The sequence below is a fragment of the Serinus canaria genome, chromosome 7 (genome assembly GCF_022539315.1).
Source record: "Serinus canaria isolate serCan28SL12 chromosome 7, serCan2020, whole genome shotgun sequence".
In the NCBI taxonomy this organism is placed as follows: domain Eukaryota; kingdom Metazoa; phylum Chordata; class Aves; order Passeriformes; family Fringillidae; genus Serinus; species Serinus canaria.
Window position 1 is genome coordinate 7,166,057 of NC_066321.1, and position 15,641 is coordinate 7,181,697.

Consider the following 15,641-nt stretch of genomic DNA (forward strand, 5'->3'; position numbering starts at 1 on the left):
CCTCGGTCCCTCCCGGGGCGGTGGGTGCTGCGGGGCGGTCGTGGCTGGCGAGCGGCGGGCCCGGCCCTTCGGTCCCCGCGGACGCGCTCCGGCTGCCACCTGTGGGCTCGGCCGGGCGGGGACCGGCAGGGAGCGGGACGAGTGGCACACGGCGCGGGCTCTGTGCCCGAGGAGCAGGGCGGGGATGTGATGTGATGAGACTGAGCAGCCCTGGCGGGCAGAGGGTCGCGGCAGCGCCGTGCGAGACGGAGCCGGCGGTGCGGGGCTTCTTCCCCTCCCTCGCTGAACTTCTCCCGTCCCCGAGGCGCTCCCGGCGAGGTGCGGGGATCCCCGCCCCGCTCCGCCGGCATCACATGGTGCTGGGGGAGGGAGGGGGGAGCCGCCCCCCAGCCCTCGCTTCTCCTACAGTTTCTTCCAGTCTCAGCGCTCAACTCCGGCGAGGCTGGAGCGCGGCGCGGGGCTGGGCAGGGCGGGCTCCGCCGCCTGCTCCCGGGGCGCCGCTCCGCAGCGGAGGCGGCGGGGAAGCGGCACAAGTGCGCGGCGCCTCCGCTGCATCTCAGCTTCTGATGCTCCTTCGCGACTGCACGCCAGCCCGGCGGCCGCGGCTCCGGGAGAATGCGGCTCTTCCTCCTCGCTGCAACTTTCTGGGGATTGTGCCTGGCACCAGGTAAGGGCTCCGCGCCGCTCGGGCAGCCCCTCGCTGAGAGCCTCCGTCCCCTCGTAGCCCCTCGACGGAGCTGCTGCCGGCGCTAAGAAGGAACGGAGCGGCGGAGCCCCCGTCCTGCCCGCGGCCGCAGAGCCGCCGCCGGTGTCCCCAGCGCGGGGCGAGGCGCAGCCCCGGTGCCTCTCGGTGGATGCCGGGCCGTGGGTCCGTGCCGGCGGGCGCTCCCGCCGCCGCAGCGCTCCCAGCGGAGGGCGGGCACGGGCCGGGGGTCCCCGCCGCGGGACGAGGGTGCGGGAGCCGCCGGTGGAGCGCTGCTGGCAAACCGCGCCTAGCGCCTCGTTTGCATGATAAAGGCGGCTGGCGAGGGATGCTCCGCCGCTTTAATTGTGCATGGTAAAATAGTAATTAAATCATTTGTAATTAATTAGTAGCTAAGTAAACCCGTCGGCACAGATAAGAGCCGGAGCGTGTCTGTGAGCCGCGTTGCTCTCTGCGGGGCGCGGGCGGCTTTCAGCCCGCTGTGCCGAGGGGCGGGCGATGGGCAGCGGCTGCGGGGCTGTGCCGGTGCCGGTGTCGATGCTGGTGTCGGTACCGGTGCCCGTCGCCTCCTGGCGGCGGCGTCTCCAGCGCCGGAGCGGCCGCCCCGCGGAAAGGAGCATCAGCAGAGCCGGCAGCGCTGGCCGCTGCTGAGCGGGCGGCACGCTTCTTTTACTTTATATTTGTCAAAGGGATACTTCGGCTGAGCTGTTGAGTAGCTCGGAGCAGCCAAATGAGAGAGGGGGAAAGATAAAGAAGATTTCTGGCACGTGTTGGTTGTTTGGTTTTCTTCGATGTTTGGATTGTTTGTTTTGGTTTGGTTTTTTAATGTTATTTGTATTATTTAAAGGCAGGTTAGATGGGGCACTCGGTTGAGCAGATGGTGTCCCTTCCCATGGCAGGGGCTTAGAATGAGATGAGCTACAAGGTTCTTTCCAAAAGAAAGCATTCTATGATTTTGAACAAATCTCTATCTGTTCCAGGTTTGGGTTTGCAAATACAGTGTTACCAGTGTGAGGAGTTCCAGCTAAATAATGACTGCTCCTCTCCAGAGTTCATCGTGAACTGTACAGTGAATGTCCAAGATATGTGTCAGAAAGAAGTAATGGAAAAAAGTTTTGGTAAGAATTTAATAATTACTCTTCTGTTTATCTGGTTTAGGTAGCATTTGTAGCTTTTGGCTCCACCCATTCATGGTGTTCAGCTTCATATGAATCTCATGTCCCTACCTGAAGGGACTGGATTCAATGTCTTACACTTCTGAGTGGCTTTGCAACTCAATGAAGTTAAGCATTTTCCTTTAAAACTGGTGTAAAAACTGAAGGATGCAAGCCAAATGTTGATAAAGCTAGTTAAGACACAGCTTTATGGGTCTCTGATACAGTTTCCCAGCACTGGGAAATTAATAACAACAAGTTAGTTTAATCTCATTACAGTTAATTACATGGGCTTTTCCCCCAAGAGATAGAAGAGCATTAAATTAGTAATTCCCTGCTTTCTTTTATTTACTCAAGCAATTTATATACTCTGAAGATTCATCTTAAGGGATGGAAAGTGTGGTGATCTTTGCTTTTATCCATTAAAGAAACCATCAAGCAAAAAGGAGAAAGGGTTTTTTTTAAAAAAAGGGGAGGGGGAATTTAGGGGGGAAGAGAAGAGCACCTGGATTTGTCATACCAATTTTTAAATTTTTTTCCCCCCTTACTGCAATTAATATTTAAGTTAACATATTAGAACAGCAATGTGTCCAAGAGGGAATCAGCTGTGATTCTGCACCTTGCCTCTATTGTCTTTTGAGCTGCTTTATTAATGGCTGGGCTTTGTTCAGCATCGAGGAAGGCATTTGAGATTTAGAGAGAGCTGTCAGGTCTTACACTGCTGTGCTGCTCTGTAGCTTTCTACAGAGCAGGAAACAGGAACTCTGCTAGGGACTCTGGGGCTGTGTGAGGAGGCAGGAAGGGAGCTGGAGCTGCAGGCAGCTCAGAGGGTGTCAGGCATTGGCATGGACAAGGAGCAGCCACCCACTGGGAGCCCCAGACTGGACGTGCCCCCTGTGCCAAGCCTGGGGAGGAAAAGGACATTTGGGACTTCAGAACCCTGACTGAAGGGGATGCAGCTCTCTGGGACTGCCCATCTCACAGCTCTGGGGTTCTGCTGTTAATTAGCCCAAGGCACAGTCTGTCCTTTCCCAGCAATCCTCCAGGAGCAGCAGGAATCCTCTGTGTGCAAACGTTTGCAGCCATCCGTCCTGAACAGCTGCAATGCTTCTTGGGCTGAGCAAACTCCTCTTCCTCATCACAGCTGGCCCCACCTGTGCTGCTGATTTCAGGTCACTGTGTCATCAGTCCTGGGTAAATAATAATTGTTATTACACATCAGAAATAGCTGAACTGCTGACACGCTTTCATCCTGGGTAACACCATCCACAGTGACTACTGCTGTGAAATACTTAGAACCTGTCCAGTGTAGGGGAAAAAAGCTGGTTTTAATCTGTTTAAAGGAAGATCAGTCTCTCTAAGTTATTTTTTTACTGGAGTATTATTTCAAGTTTACTTGAAAAGGGTGGTGAGGGTGTGAGATAGTTACAGCTTGCAAGGTACATTTAACATCTTGAGTGTCTCTAAATGACTGCTTGAAGGCTTTGCTATCTCCACACCACAGCTCCTGTAGTACTTTCATGGGGTTAGGCAGGGTGTTGTGGTGATTTGGAGGGATCTAGCTGGGGTAGTAGACACAGACAAAAAAGTCAGATTTGAACACTTTTCGTTGATGCATAACTTGCCATTAGTCCCGTGAAGAAATTGCAATACAGTAAATAAGCAGCTCTTAAACTGCTTGGTGGGGGTTTTTTTCTGTGCAATTTTATGGTTTTTTTCTGAGTAGATCCCTGGATTTTTTCATTTAGGAGGTTACTAGCATGCTCTGCATAGCAGGTGCCACTGTTTTATTACATTTACTTCTATAAATGCATTTCTTATTAATTTTAAGTTCAGAGATTGTAAATTTCAGCCAGTTAATAAATTAAAATTTTAACCTATTTCAAATTGAATGAAATTTACATTGCAAGCTTGGTTTCTGTTACCCTCAGTCAATTTTAGAGAGGGTTGGTTGTAAAACAGAGATGATTCAGTTCATCATCCTTTATTGGTTTTATTCCTAATTGATATTTAAATGTGTGCAATATAAATGCCTTACTCTCCCAAGTTTTATTTAATAATTCATTTTACTTTTACCAGTATATTTCATAATGTGATTCTTTCAGTTGTTGCTTATTACTAAAAGCTGAAATGTTTCAAGTATTGATTTTAATTTATAATAGACTTGAGCTTGAGCTTTTAACCCAGAAAATGAAAGATGCAAATTTGCATTCATTTGACAGCACAATCTCCTAATTAGAGTTCTTTCCTCCTGACTAAATACAGTCAAAGGAGTGCAATTTTTGTAGGTTAACCCATTTTTGTCATTAATAAAAGCAGCTGTGTCAGTGAGCAAAGTGCAGCAGGTTATCTCAAACTTTATTTCAAAGTCAAGTGCAGTGTTCTGAGATAAAGCTCATGGAGGGGTGGGTGAGCATCCCCCTGGGGGAGCCACCCTTCCCTGCAGGAGGTACCAATTTGGGACTTCTGCTGGCTTGGTTCTGTGCTGTGCCTGCAGTGCAGCCCCAGCCTGTGGCCAGGGACCCTTCCATGAATGTTTGCTGTGTTCAGGATAAAGACAAACAAAGTTCTAATTCAACACTGAGATGCTGCCAGGGCAGCTCTGTGGCTCAGCTTCATTTCTGTGTTAAACTCCCTGTCCTAGAGAGGGAGTTTAAGAGCTGAGCTGCTCTTCCCCTTTACCTTGTACCGAGTTCCTCATGCCTGTTCACACTTAACTCCTCCTCAGTTTCTCCAAATTCAGTGCTTCAGATGTCACTGGCTTCTCTCAGAACATTGTCTCAGCTTCTGGAGAAGCAGCTTCAGGTGAGAAATACCAGCAGCTCAGGCATGTTCCTAACCCAGAGCTCAAACAGTGGCTGTTCCTGGGATGTGAGCAGCTAAGGGAGCAGGTGTTAGTAACGTCTCTTTTGAATTAGGTCATCAGGCATCTGATCTGAGCTGTTTGTTTCAGGTAGACATTTACTCCTTTGGACAGCTTAAAACTGAGCAGCAAATAGCAAAATATTTTTCTCTCTTAAAGCTGAATTGTATTTAAAAATTTTGCCAGAAGAAGTTTAATGATTGTTAGAATTCTGTTCCAGTGGGAGATACAGGATAAGACAGTAATTTCCCTGTGATAAAGAATCTTACTAATTAATTTGTTAATTAAATCTCAAAAAAAAAAAAAAAGAAAGAAAGAAAAAGCCCTCTTTTGGAGGGAGGAGTGATGAGAATGGAAAGTGCCACTCAAGACTGTACCACAAAATCTTTTATCCCACAGAAATTAAAGGATAAGTTTCTAGTGCATTCTTCAACTGGATAAGCAGGTGTTTGAAAACTGTGTAAACTGAATGTTTGACAAAGGATCAAAGTTCTTACCATAGTTCTACTTGCAGATACCTTGTGGAAATACCTGTGGTGGATTCCCTGCTCCCACTCTTTCCAGTCTATGGACTTTAATTAGACATGTCAGTGCTCCTTCATTTATAGAATACATGTAGCAGCAAAGAAACCCCACAGTATATTGGGATCAAGTGAGACATCTTGGTGATATATAGATGAGAATATGGTGTGTATATGCTTTTATATATATTATATATCATAGAAAACATGCTGGTAATGATAGTCCTGCCTTTTACTGAGGGCAAGAGTTACCTGAGCATAAAGGTTGATATAAAACCTACTTAAGGCCAAGGGAAACTTTCAATGTGAGTACATCAGTGAGGGATAAAGCAGGAGGATGAGAGAGCCAGCCCTGAGAGGTAGCCAGGCTCAATTTCTTGGAACTCTCTGCAAGTAAACCTGCCCACGTGCATGTTTTGAACAATACACCTTCTGTTCTAGTCTGGTTGTGAACATACTTTTACCAACTTTAGCAAGGAAGAAAAATGATTCACTGTAGCAATACCAAAGCTATAAAATATCAAGGATTTTTCCTTTTGCAAGTAAATTGGGAAGAAGGATATTGTATTAATCTGCAATAAGAAATTTTGGTTATTTGTTTGGTTTACTATGGTCCTTTTAATGTATTTAATTGGTATATAACTCTGCAGTGTAGTTAAAGAAATTGCTATGATTGCTATGCTTAAAACTAGTGCATGGAAACACCAAGAGCAAGATCAGTGTTGAATTAAACTTTATTTCTTTGAGCTCTTTCCAGTACTGGTTTCCCATCATTTGTTTTATCAGTGGCTGTGTGGTATGATGAATTGGGCTGTGGTGAATTCTTGACCTGTGATTATTACTTGGTTTTGCCATGACTGAGTTGTTCATGTGTGCAGGGACTACAGAACCACATACTTTTTTCTGTGTTCATGTCTAGAATCCATTAGTATTAATATTAATTGCACATCAAGGGGAAATTATCAAGGATTTATTTCCAGGGGAAATTATGCTCTGGTGTGCTTTTATTGACAAAGTGATTAAAACAGCAAACAAAGTTTAATGTTGCCAGAATTACTGTAGGCATTAAAGCTTTATAGGAAGTTGTTGCATCCCCAGTGTCCATTTAGAAACAGTAAGAAACATCCACTAAATTGGTGATGGATTTTTATTTATTTTTTTATTTTCCTCTACACTTTTTTGGTCAAAGGATATCAACATAACTCAACAGAATTTGTTGGTGTTTGGGGAGCTTTTTTTTTTTTTTAATCAAAGCAAAGCATGATATAATAAGTCTTTATTGAGAATTTAAAATATAAATAAAAATTTTGCATGGGACAGTTGGTACCTGTGACATCACATATTGTGCTACCAAGTGCCCAGTGAAATGAAGACATCATGTCAATATTGGAAACAAAGTTCACTTTTGATATTGAATAAAACTTGCAGTGGACATTGTCAATTTGCACTGTATGCTGAACACTTGGATCTGTGGATACATTTCCATTCAGAAACTCTTTTTCTCAAATGTCAAAGCCATTTCCTCACTTGTAAATGTTTTCCAATCTTTGGGTTTCTCAGAAAACTCCCAGCCACTGCTGGAATGCACTGACTTGAGTGTGTCAGCTAAGGAGAAATTATGAGAGTGTTCAGCAGTTGATGCTCTGACTGCCTTGCAATAAAGAAAAGCAGCAGTGGAGTTAACAGTTCAAGCAGTTTATGACTTGAAAGTCATGACAAAGATCCAAGTGCAGGAGTGATGAAGGCTGCATTATTTTAAGGAAGATGGGGTATCTGGTCCAGCGAGTTCCATCTTCCACAGGACGTGGACAATAGCTTTTTATGTTACTTTATTTCTCAGGCTCCTGTGAAAGATATACAAATGAATTTTGTGATGATACAGTGCCCACAGCCTGGTGTCTCTTCAACCTCCCCTGAGAGTTTCCTATTGCATTTCACACACAAATGAGTTTGTGTTTCCAAACCCTTTTGAAGCCTGACCCTGTCACTCCTCTTAGCTCCCAGTGACCTTATCAGAACATTGGCAAGAAGCTTTAATTAATCCAAACAGGTTTCATTTCCATTTTTCCTTTGTAGTCTGGATGGGGGTTTTTTTGGGGAAACTTGACAAAACTGGATTTTCCCAATTTAGCAGTAAGTCTTTGAAACTGGAAAAAGCCATATAAAACCCAAGAAAATCTTACTGTTAAGTTGAACAGGCTGTAAAACCCTGACTGTGAAAATACCTAAAGATTTAAGAGAGGAATGAATTTCCAAAGTTCTGGCATGCAAGCGCCAGCATCGGAGCCATCCCACTGAAATTGGTAAGGACATTAATTGGGGATGCAGCAAAACTATTCACATGTAAAATTCTTTATGTGACTTTTTGCAAGGATGTAGCACTTTAACATTTGTAAAGGCAGAAGGGCTGTGGCTTCCCTTTACCTCAGAATGTAAGGGCTGTCAAGAAAAATCCTCATACAGGAAAAATCCTCCTCTGAAAATTGAGTCCAAGTTCACCTCTGTTTCTACAAGATGAAGTATATTTAGGTCTTGATGGCAAAGGGCATTTAGATCTTGATTCCTTTGTATCAGGCAGGAGGAGAGGATGGAAGGCTGTGAGCCAGCTTTGTTGGGCAGATTGTTTGCTGTAGTGCTTGACTGAACATTCACGTTGGTGAGCAGAGAAATGAATGAGAACAGTAGGAAGCCAAGGATTTATTAGATATGCAGGTGAAAGCTGAGCTTTGATCTCTCATTTGTAGCCTCCTGTGGCTTTAAAAAATATTTGATAACACCACCATTAGCAGTTGTACTTCAGTTTCCCAGCTTATGCATTTTTAAGCATTTTAATGCCAGCTTTGCAGGCAGTGAAAAAGACTTTTTTGTGATTTTTTTTGTTGTTGTTGTTAACAACACCATTTTGAGTCACATTTCAAGCCCCAGAATTAGAAGGCACAACTTACAAAAAGATATCTGGGTAATCTAAACCCTTGTCCTCTGTCAGTCAACAATTGTCCAGTTTTCTCCTGAGCTGACTTAATTTCTGCAAGGTGTCATGTCAGGGTCAGAAGGAGAGTGATGAGGTTAGACTTTCATTGTCAAAAGCTTCCTGTTAGTTTCTGAAAAAATGTGCAACTGGTTAAAAGTGCCTAATGTATGGAGGGTTTGTGATAATATTAGGTTTTCATGGAAAATCATGATGACAATATGCTAAGTGAACCAGGTGGTTTATTTTCATTTAGCAGGGGGGCAGAGGGGTCTGGGTTTGTTTTATTTTTAATAGAATTGTATACTCCCTAAGAACCTAAAGGCATGAATATGCTTTCATCTTGTCTATAGAATGCATCAAAGGGAGGACCAGGATGAAATAGCTGCAGTCCAAAAACACAAGATTAAAAATCAGAAAGTGTGTGCATAGCTTTGCAATAGATTTCAGGTCACATCCTTTTAGTGCCTTGGGGGTTTTTGGTCTGGAAAACACCGACCATGGTAGCTCACAGTATTTAAGTAGCTGTTTACAAGGTAATTAGAAAATTTTGTGATACAATTTCTAGCAAGGTGCAAATTATTTAAACCACTTGTCTCATCAAGTTTCTCTCTGGAGCTCAGAAGAATAAGAAGAGTTATTGTGAGTGAAACTTAGAGGAGTTGGAGATTATCATATTTTACACTTGCTCAAATTGTTTGGGGTTTTTGGGAAGTTTTTTTGTAACAATGAATTTACAGCTACAGCTGAAAGCCTGTGTGTTGAGGAAGCTTAATTCATACTTTAAACCAATAAAAACATGATCTGAGTAAAACTGCAATTGTTTGGGGAAGCAAGACATCAAAAGAATGATTGATTGCTCTTCAATATTCAGTCACCTTCTACAATATTTAGGCCTTGATTAGATAAATATTTATAATCACTTTCTCTAGAAAACAGCAAATCACAATAGGACTCCTGGAGTCTGTCACTGTTTGATGTATGTGAACAGGTCCTAGCTGAGGAACTGATAATTATCACAGCAAAACCACTGAAGCCATAAAGAGATGGGCATAAAACCTGATACAGAAACTAAAAAACATAATTTGGAAACCTATTTGTGTGCAGTCTGAACCCAATTTTTGTAGCATTACTGATACAGTAAAATGCAGAAATAATGACATTTATATTTTATGTTCCATAGAAGGTGATGTTCACCTGTTTACATGTTATTCTTGCAGTAGTATAAATTCTCATTTTATTTTTTGGCAGACATCAGAAAAGAGCTTTTGTAAGTCCTACTGGGTGCTGAATTTTGCTTGAGTGCAGGGTGAGCTAGTGACAGTTCAGGGACAAAAATACAGAATGGAATATATGAATGAAATCACAAAGCAAGTGTGGCTAGGCAGAGCACACATCAAGTTTATGCACAAAGAGAGGGAAAATTTGCAGATTCACCAAGAGCAGAAAATTGGAAGTTTTGGTGAAGTAAGACAGTTGGAACTATGCAGGATATTCAAAGAAAGGAGTATTGGTACATAAGCACAGTCATTAACTCTTCTCTGGGAGCAACAACATTGAGAGCAACCCAAACAGATCCTGGGCAGTTCATGCTAATCCAAGAGCTAGGACAGGACTGGGAGAGCTTCTCCTGAGTTCTGTGTGCTACACTGTGAATTATCCACTGCTGGCCAATTTCCCAGCTTTTGCTTAGAAGAGATGGGCAAGATTTAAACACTCAGTCTAAAAGAGTTGAGTGGAGGCTCTGTCAAAACTCCAAGTGTTCGCCCCAAACTTGCCTTGACTACCTGCTGGCTTTCTCAGCTACTCACTTTTAAGATACAAAACTTTTCTACTGCTCTTTTTTCACTTCCAGCACCTGGTGCAGCCCTGAGAAGGCTCAAGGATGCCTCAGTGCTGGGCCCTAGCTGGACACAGACTCCTTTCTAAGCTCCAGAAGATTTATGAGGCAGCTTTGCTCCGAGCACGTGCAGGGGATTTTGCTGGAGCAGTTTGTGGAATGAGCTGCACAAGACTTTCACACCTGTGCCTGTTAAATTGGTTATGTGCATAGAAAATAGAAAATATACAAATAAAATGGTGCATAAAAAGCTTTCTTTTAAAAAGTGGAGTGTCAGTGGCAGCCCACAAGGTCAGAGAACATCTGGCTTGGAAAGCTTGGTGTTGGGCAAGGTGACACTGTCCACCTGACTGAGGCAAGCTCAGAGAGCAGGGGTTTGTGGCCATCAGGTCCTGGGGTGAAGGGCAGGGCTGTGATTTCCTGCTGAGCTGTGCCTTTGCAGAAAGCAGTTTCAGAGTAGCTGGGTCATCATAGGAGTGGGAAGGTGTCTTTTTTTGGAAATCAATTCACTGATCTCAGAGGTGATACCCTGGTTGCCTGTTTTGGCTCTGTGCATTTTGCTGAAGGACACTTCTGAGAGCACAGGTGCAAACTGAAGTTGCACACTGATTGAACTGTGCTTGGCTCCTAAAAGTTGGAGAGTCATGCTTACACAGCACTTTTTTGTCTGCACCTCCTCGAACAGAAGAATCAGAGGCATCTAATAAAGTTATTTTCAATCAGCAAGAGAAAAACCTTGGATCTTCTGGTGCCTTCTGCACAAACACAGTGTAAGAAGTAGGTGTGATGTCACCTTTTTTGGTTGTCCTAGTAACAAGTTAAGCTGTTATTCAAGAGGAATGCACTGGGCTGTGCAGACAGGGTGGAGGAAAGAACACTCACTTTTGGGTTGGAATAAATTATTGCTCAAATTGTTTGTTACAGTCAAGACAGAATGCACTTGTGTGTGGACAAAACAGTGCCAGGGTGCAGATGCACAGGACTAGACTGGATCCTGCTGAGAAAATAAATATTGCAAGCAGGAACTATAGAAAAACCTAAACATGTACACCCATCCCTTCATTGCAAGGAACAAGGCAGAAATGCTTGACACTGTCTAAATGTGTGATGATTTGTGGGGCAGAGAGGGGTATAACCATGGGCAAGTTGCTTAGTCTAGAAATAGATTTTCAATGCCAAATTTAAGCCCAAATCTGCTAAAAAAAAAAAAACCAGCCCTAAAAACAAACATGGCTGTTGTAGGTATATGTGACAGGAGAGGGTGTGGGATATAATCTCCTTATCACACAGATGTTCTAGCTCTGTGGAATCCCCTCTTTTCTTGAAATTTCTTGACCTGCATCCCACAAACCTTGAAGCCAAAATAATGGAAAATCTGCTGGTCAATAATAGCTCCTTTACAGTAAAATATCCTTATAGTACCTAAAGTGTTGTTGGGGGTCTGCTGAATCCCTGGAAAAGGACAAATTACAAATTACATACCTACAATAATTGGGCAATAAATGTGCTAATTGAGAAGCTGTAAATATGCTAATTGATCACTGGTGTCAGTTGTTGAGGGTGGGTAGCTGGGAGTGACCCCATCCCAGTCAAAGCAGTGTGTAAAGTGAGGTCTCCTTGCTTACCAGTGACTCAGAACAATCTGAGGCAGAAGAAAAGCTTCCAGAAAGGTTTGCAATTATTTTTCTGGGTGATATGTTAATGAATGCATCAGGCTGATTGCTCAGGCAAGAATACCCAGTAATTAGCAGTTATGTCAGTGGTATGAGTCTTGTGAGGCAGATAACCACTTTGAAGATCTGTCTGCAGTTCAGCCTGCTGGTGGCAAATGATTCAGGGAGATCTTGGGGATCGTTTGGAACTGGCTCAGCAATGCTGCAAGGGAGGAGTTTGAGGAGAGCTCTCAGGATGTAGCTCAGAGAGGAGCTGCTGTCCTGGCTGGACTCAGGGGGTGAGCTGAAGTTACTGGGGCCCATTAACCTGTTTGCTGGAGTGAGGAGATGGTGTCCTTGCCATCAGATCATCGAAGTCACTTGTACTCATATATTTCCTACCAGAATTATGATAGGAGTAAGGTTTAGGAGTAAGTGAAGTCAGCACAAGTGTTTTAAAAATGTCACACCTGCAGTGCTAACATTCCCTCTTTTTCCACCAACTTCTGTGCCTGTTTGCATTGTCTTCCTGTCAAGATACTGCAGAACCAGAGAGAGAGAGCACAGCCTTTCTGTGCTGAACAAGCTTGCTTCATACCTGATGCTTTGTAAAAAGCACTTAGTGTGATAGCAGCTGCCTTGTGAGATCAAGAGACTCTATCAGTGCTCAAAGAAAAAAAATCTTGGATGTGAAGGGCATGTTAGCAAAGGAGCTGGTAAAAACCTGATGGAAATGCTGAGTTTTTTAAGTAAAAAAATCTTTCTATAATTTCGATTGCTAGAAGAGGGAATGGGAATAAACAATCATTTGGGTGTGAAATTTCCTATTGTAAGGCATTTACTGAAAAGTCAAAAAGGGGATTTTGCTACTAGTCAGATTATTCTCCCTATTTAGGTGTGAACATGGTCCATCTGTTCATGAGACTTTGAGTGGTAAAATTTCAGTCTGTGCTGAAATATGTGTTTTGACTTTAAAAGGAGTCCAGGATTGTTCTGTGGGATTGATCCTGGAGAACAGATCTGTTGTAAACACGTGGAGTTAAGCTGCAGGACTTTGATTTTTTTTGCAGGATTGTTTCCTAGAGTTGTCTGGTGAAAACCATGCCTCAGAGGGTGTCATCTAATTGTTCACAGCAGTGAACAGTTCCAGTCTCCTAATCTATAGGAGAAGTGCAAAGTGTGATATTTCCAGACTATAAATTACCCAAACTAATAAATCACTAGTTCAAGTTGTGAACAGAGCTTTGAAGGAAACCTGTGAAAAGGAAACAGCAGGAAGAGAGAGATCTATAAAATGATGGGAATGGGAAATCTGCCAGGGTCAAAAGCTTTTTAGAGGCTTGGTCTTTGAGGGGAAAGGCAAATTCACTGCTGCTCAGATGGAAGGCTGAGGAATGGCTGAGTTTGGTGGGTGTTTGGTGCTCAGGGAAATAATCTGTGATGGGGAGATGCAAGATCAGGTCATTGTGCTTGGTTTAATTGAACACAGGAGTCCTTTCTCAAGAGGGAAGGGGAAGGAAAAACAGAATTGTAGCCATGGGAAGGCTCATATCTGCCTCTGCTCTGGGAAGACTGCAGCAGGAACATGGCCAAAGCACCAGGTCTTTTTGGGGAACATCAACGGAGATTTTGGTGTTGCAAAGCCCATCAGTGGCAGCACCACTGAGGCTCCTTGACAGCAGTGGTTTGTCAGCAGAGACAGAACTCCCTTCTATCTGCAAACTCTGGTAATAAAGATTGCATTGCTTGATCTGTGTGCCTTTGCTGTTACAGGGAGAACAGCCCACAGCTCCTCTTCCTTCTTGAGAAAAGGCTCTACCTGCTGTGTTGATTGATTGAAGCTCACTGGAGACAGAGGAAGATTTAACACTCACTTGAGGGCTTCTCTTCATAAGTTCAACGAGATAGATAGCCTAAAAACACATTTCAGAGTTGAGATTTGCAGAGGGAGAACACAAAACAAGGAAACCCCTGCATTGTTGGGATGGCAGCAGTGTTGTGACAGTATAAAAGAATTGCTTTAATTAAAAGTCTCTGAAGACAGGAAATCCTTCTTTCTGAGCACAGCCCAAAGAAAGGGTGTTCTGCTGCTACTCTCAGCACTCAGGGGTGCAGTGGCTGATGCCAAATTACAGAGGTTTCTCCTGAACCATGGAGGTGCTGTAGTGCTTATTAAGTCTCTGGGGACTGAGCAAATATCTGCAGGCACTGTACATGCAGCACCAGGGTAATATTCCCTCCTCACTCCCTCCAAAAAAACTCTCAGTCACTGTGCATTTAAAGACATTTTGGGACCATGCCACAGGATGCAAAGGCACCATTCTCCAAAGGAATCCTGTTCCCTTGCTTTTCAGGAGGAAAAAACTAAAAACTTTTTGAAAATCCCATATTCAAAAAGAATAGTGATTTCATCATCCTTAGGAATATCCCTACTACTTTTTGTAACTACAAGCAGGCAAGCATCCATTATCTATTTCTATTATGTGTATGTTTTTCTAAGACAAAATTTACTGTATCACTTGCAGGAAAATTTTGGAGTAGTGAGGTGGAGAACTGCCATAACCATTTTCCACTGTGACAGAAGAAAATACAACTGTGTATTTTACAGCCTTTATAAACCATGTTAAAATAGCAGCTAAAATATATGCATCAGAATGAACTTTTTCAGTTAAAAACAATCTGAGAAATTATAAATTAGGTTATTAATTAAAATTACCTTAAATTACATTCAAAAAGGGAAGACTTTCAACTCAAGAAAGACGCTTCTATAGAAATGGAAATTTTTGTTATTGAGGTATTAAACTTCAAAGATAAGCAAGAACTGAGATTACCTGGAAAAGAACTTCTAATTCCTCTTCAAAAAAAAATTTAAAAGGGGAGGGAGGAGGATGAAAGTTTTGCTGATAATCATCCTCCTTTTACTCCTAGTTACCTGTCTGTGTGTGGCAAAGGAACAAGAAAAGGAAAAAAAAAATTCTCAAAAGACAAATGAAGAGCATAGAAAGCTGTAATTACTTAGACACCTTAACTCAGACATGTTCAGCAATAGAAACAAAACTAATTTTCTCACTAATTGCATTTCAGTTATAGCTATTCAAACAGTTTATTCTGAAAGATGAAGAATTCCAGCTATAAAATGCATCATTTGATATACATTATGCAAATTAAGTCTGTCATACTTTTGGTTCCAACCAGGATCGAAGTACAGAGAAATCCCAGGCGGAGCGACCGTGGTGCTCCGGCAGCGCAGGGCTCTTGGTCCTGTCACTGCTGAGGTGCCTGCCCTGAGCACCAGCAGTGCTTTGGGGATGTGAGCTGGCTTTGCAGCTGCTTTTGAGCAGGAATCCTGCTGTAAGGTGTTCCCCTCAAACGGAGTAACCCTTGTTGTGTGTCACAGGGATCATGTACCGCAAGTCCTGCGCCTCCTCGGCCGCGTGCCTGATCGCCTCCGCCGGCTACCAGTCCTTCTGCTCCCCTGGCAAGGTCAACTCCGTCTGCATCAGCTGCTGCAACACTCCCCTCTGCAATGGACCCCGGCCCAAGAAGAGGGGCAATTCTGCTGTGGTGCCCAGGGCACACATGATAACCACTCTCCTGCTCCTTAAATTGGCTCTGTTGTTTTTGTACTGCTAAACTTCAAGCAAGTTAGTTTGTTTGGTTTTTGTTTTTTCCCTGACACAATTTGTTCTGCATCCTTCCTTCTTCAAAGACGCTGCAATTATTTTCTGTTTGTTTCCAAATTCCTGTCAAGAGCAAGGGAAGTTCAGTGGTTGTGTGGAGAAGAGGGGCTGATATTTTTGTCAGCTAATGAGTTCATTTAGCAGATTGAATTTCCAGTGTGCACTTAAAAATCCCAGCAGGATACAGAACCCCCGTTCCTTTTGCATAACTGGAAACAAATCCATCCGTGTTATTCCTTTTGCGATGTTGTCACTTTCCT

The 15,641-nt window shown here is 43.4% G+C and overlaps 1 protein-coding gene across 1 annotated transcript; it reads left to right on the forward strand.

Moving 5' to 3' along the window:
- The first annotated feature begins 517 nt into the window (after positions 1–517).
- LYPD1 (LY6/PLAUR domain containing 1) lies at positions 518–15,347 on the forward strand. Its single transcript, XM_030241821.2, has 3 exons — positions 518–667; positions 1,684–1,821; positions 15,099–15,347. The coding sequence occupies exons 1-3, from the start codon at positions 616–618 to the stop codon at positions 15,332–15,334; spliced, it is 426 nt and encodes a 141-aa protein (XP_030097681.1). The 5' UTR covers positions 518–615; the 3' UTR covers positions 15,335–15,347.
- The last annotated feature ends 294 nt before the right edge of the window (positions 15,348–15,641 follow it).

Coding starts and splice junctions, on each gene's coding strand:
- LYPD1 (XM_030241821.2), top strand. CDS start 616: ATGCGGCTCTTCCTCCTCGCTGCAACTTTCTGGGGATTGTGCCTGGCA. Junction 668..1,683: donor GGGATTGTGCCTGGCACCAG/GTAAGGGCTCCG, acceptor TATCTGTTCCAG/GTTTGGGTTTGCAAATACAG. Junction 1,822..15,098: donor AGTAATGGAAAAAAGTTTTG/GTAAGAATTTAA, acceptor TGTGTGTCACAG/GGATCATGTACCGCAAGTCC.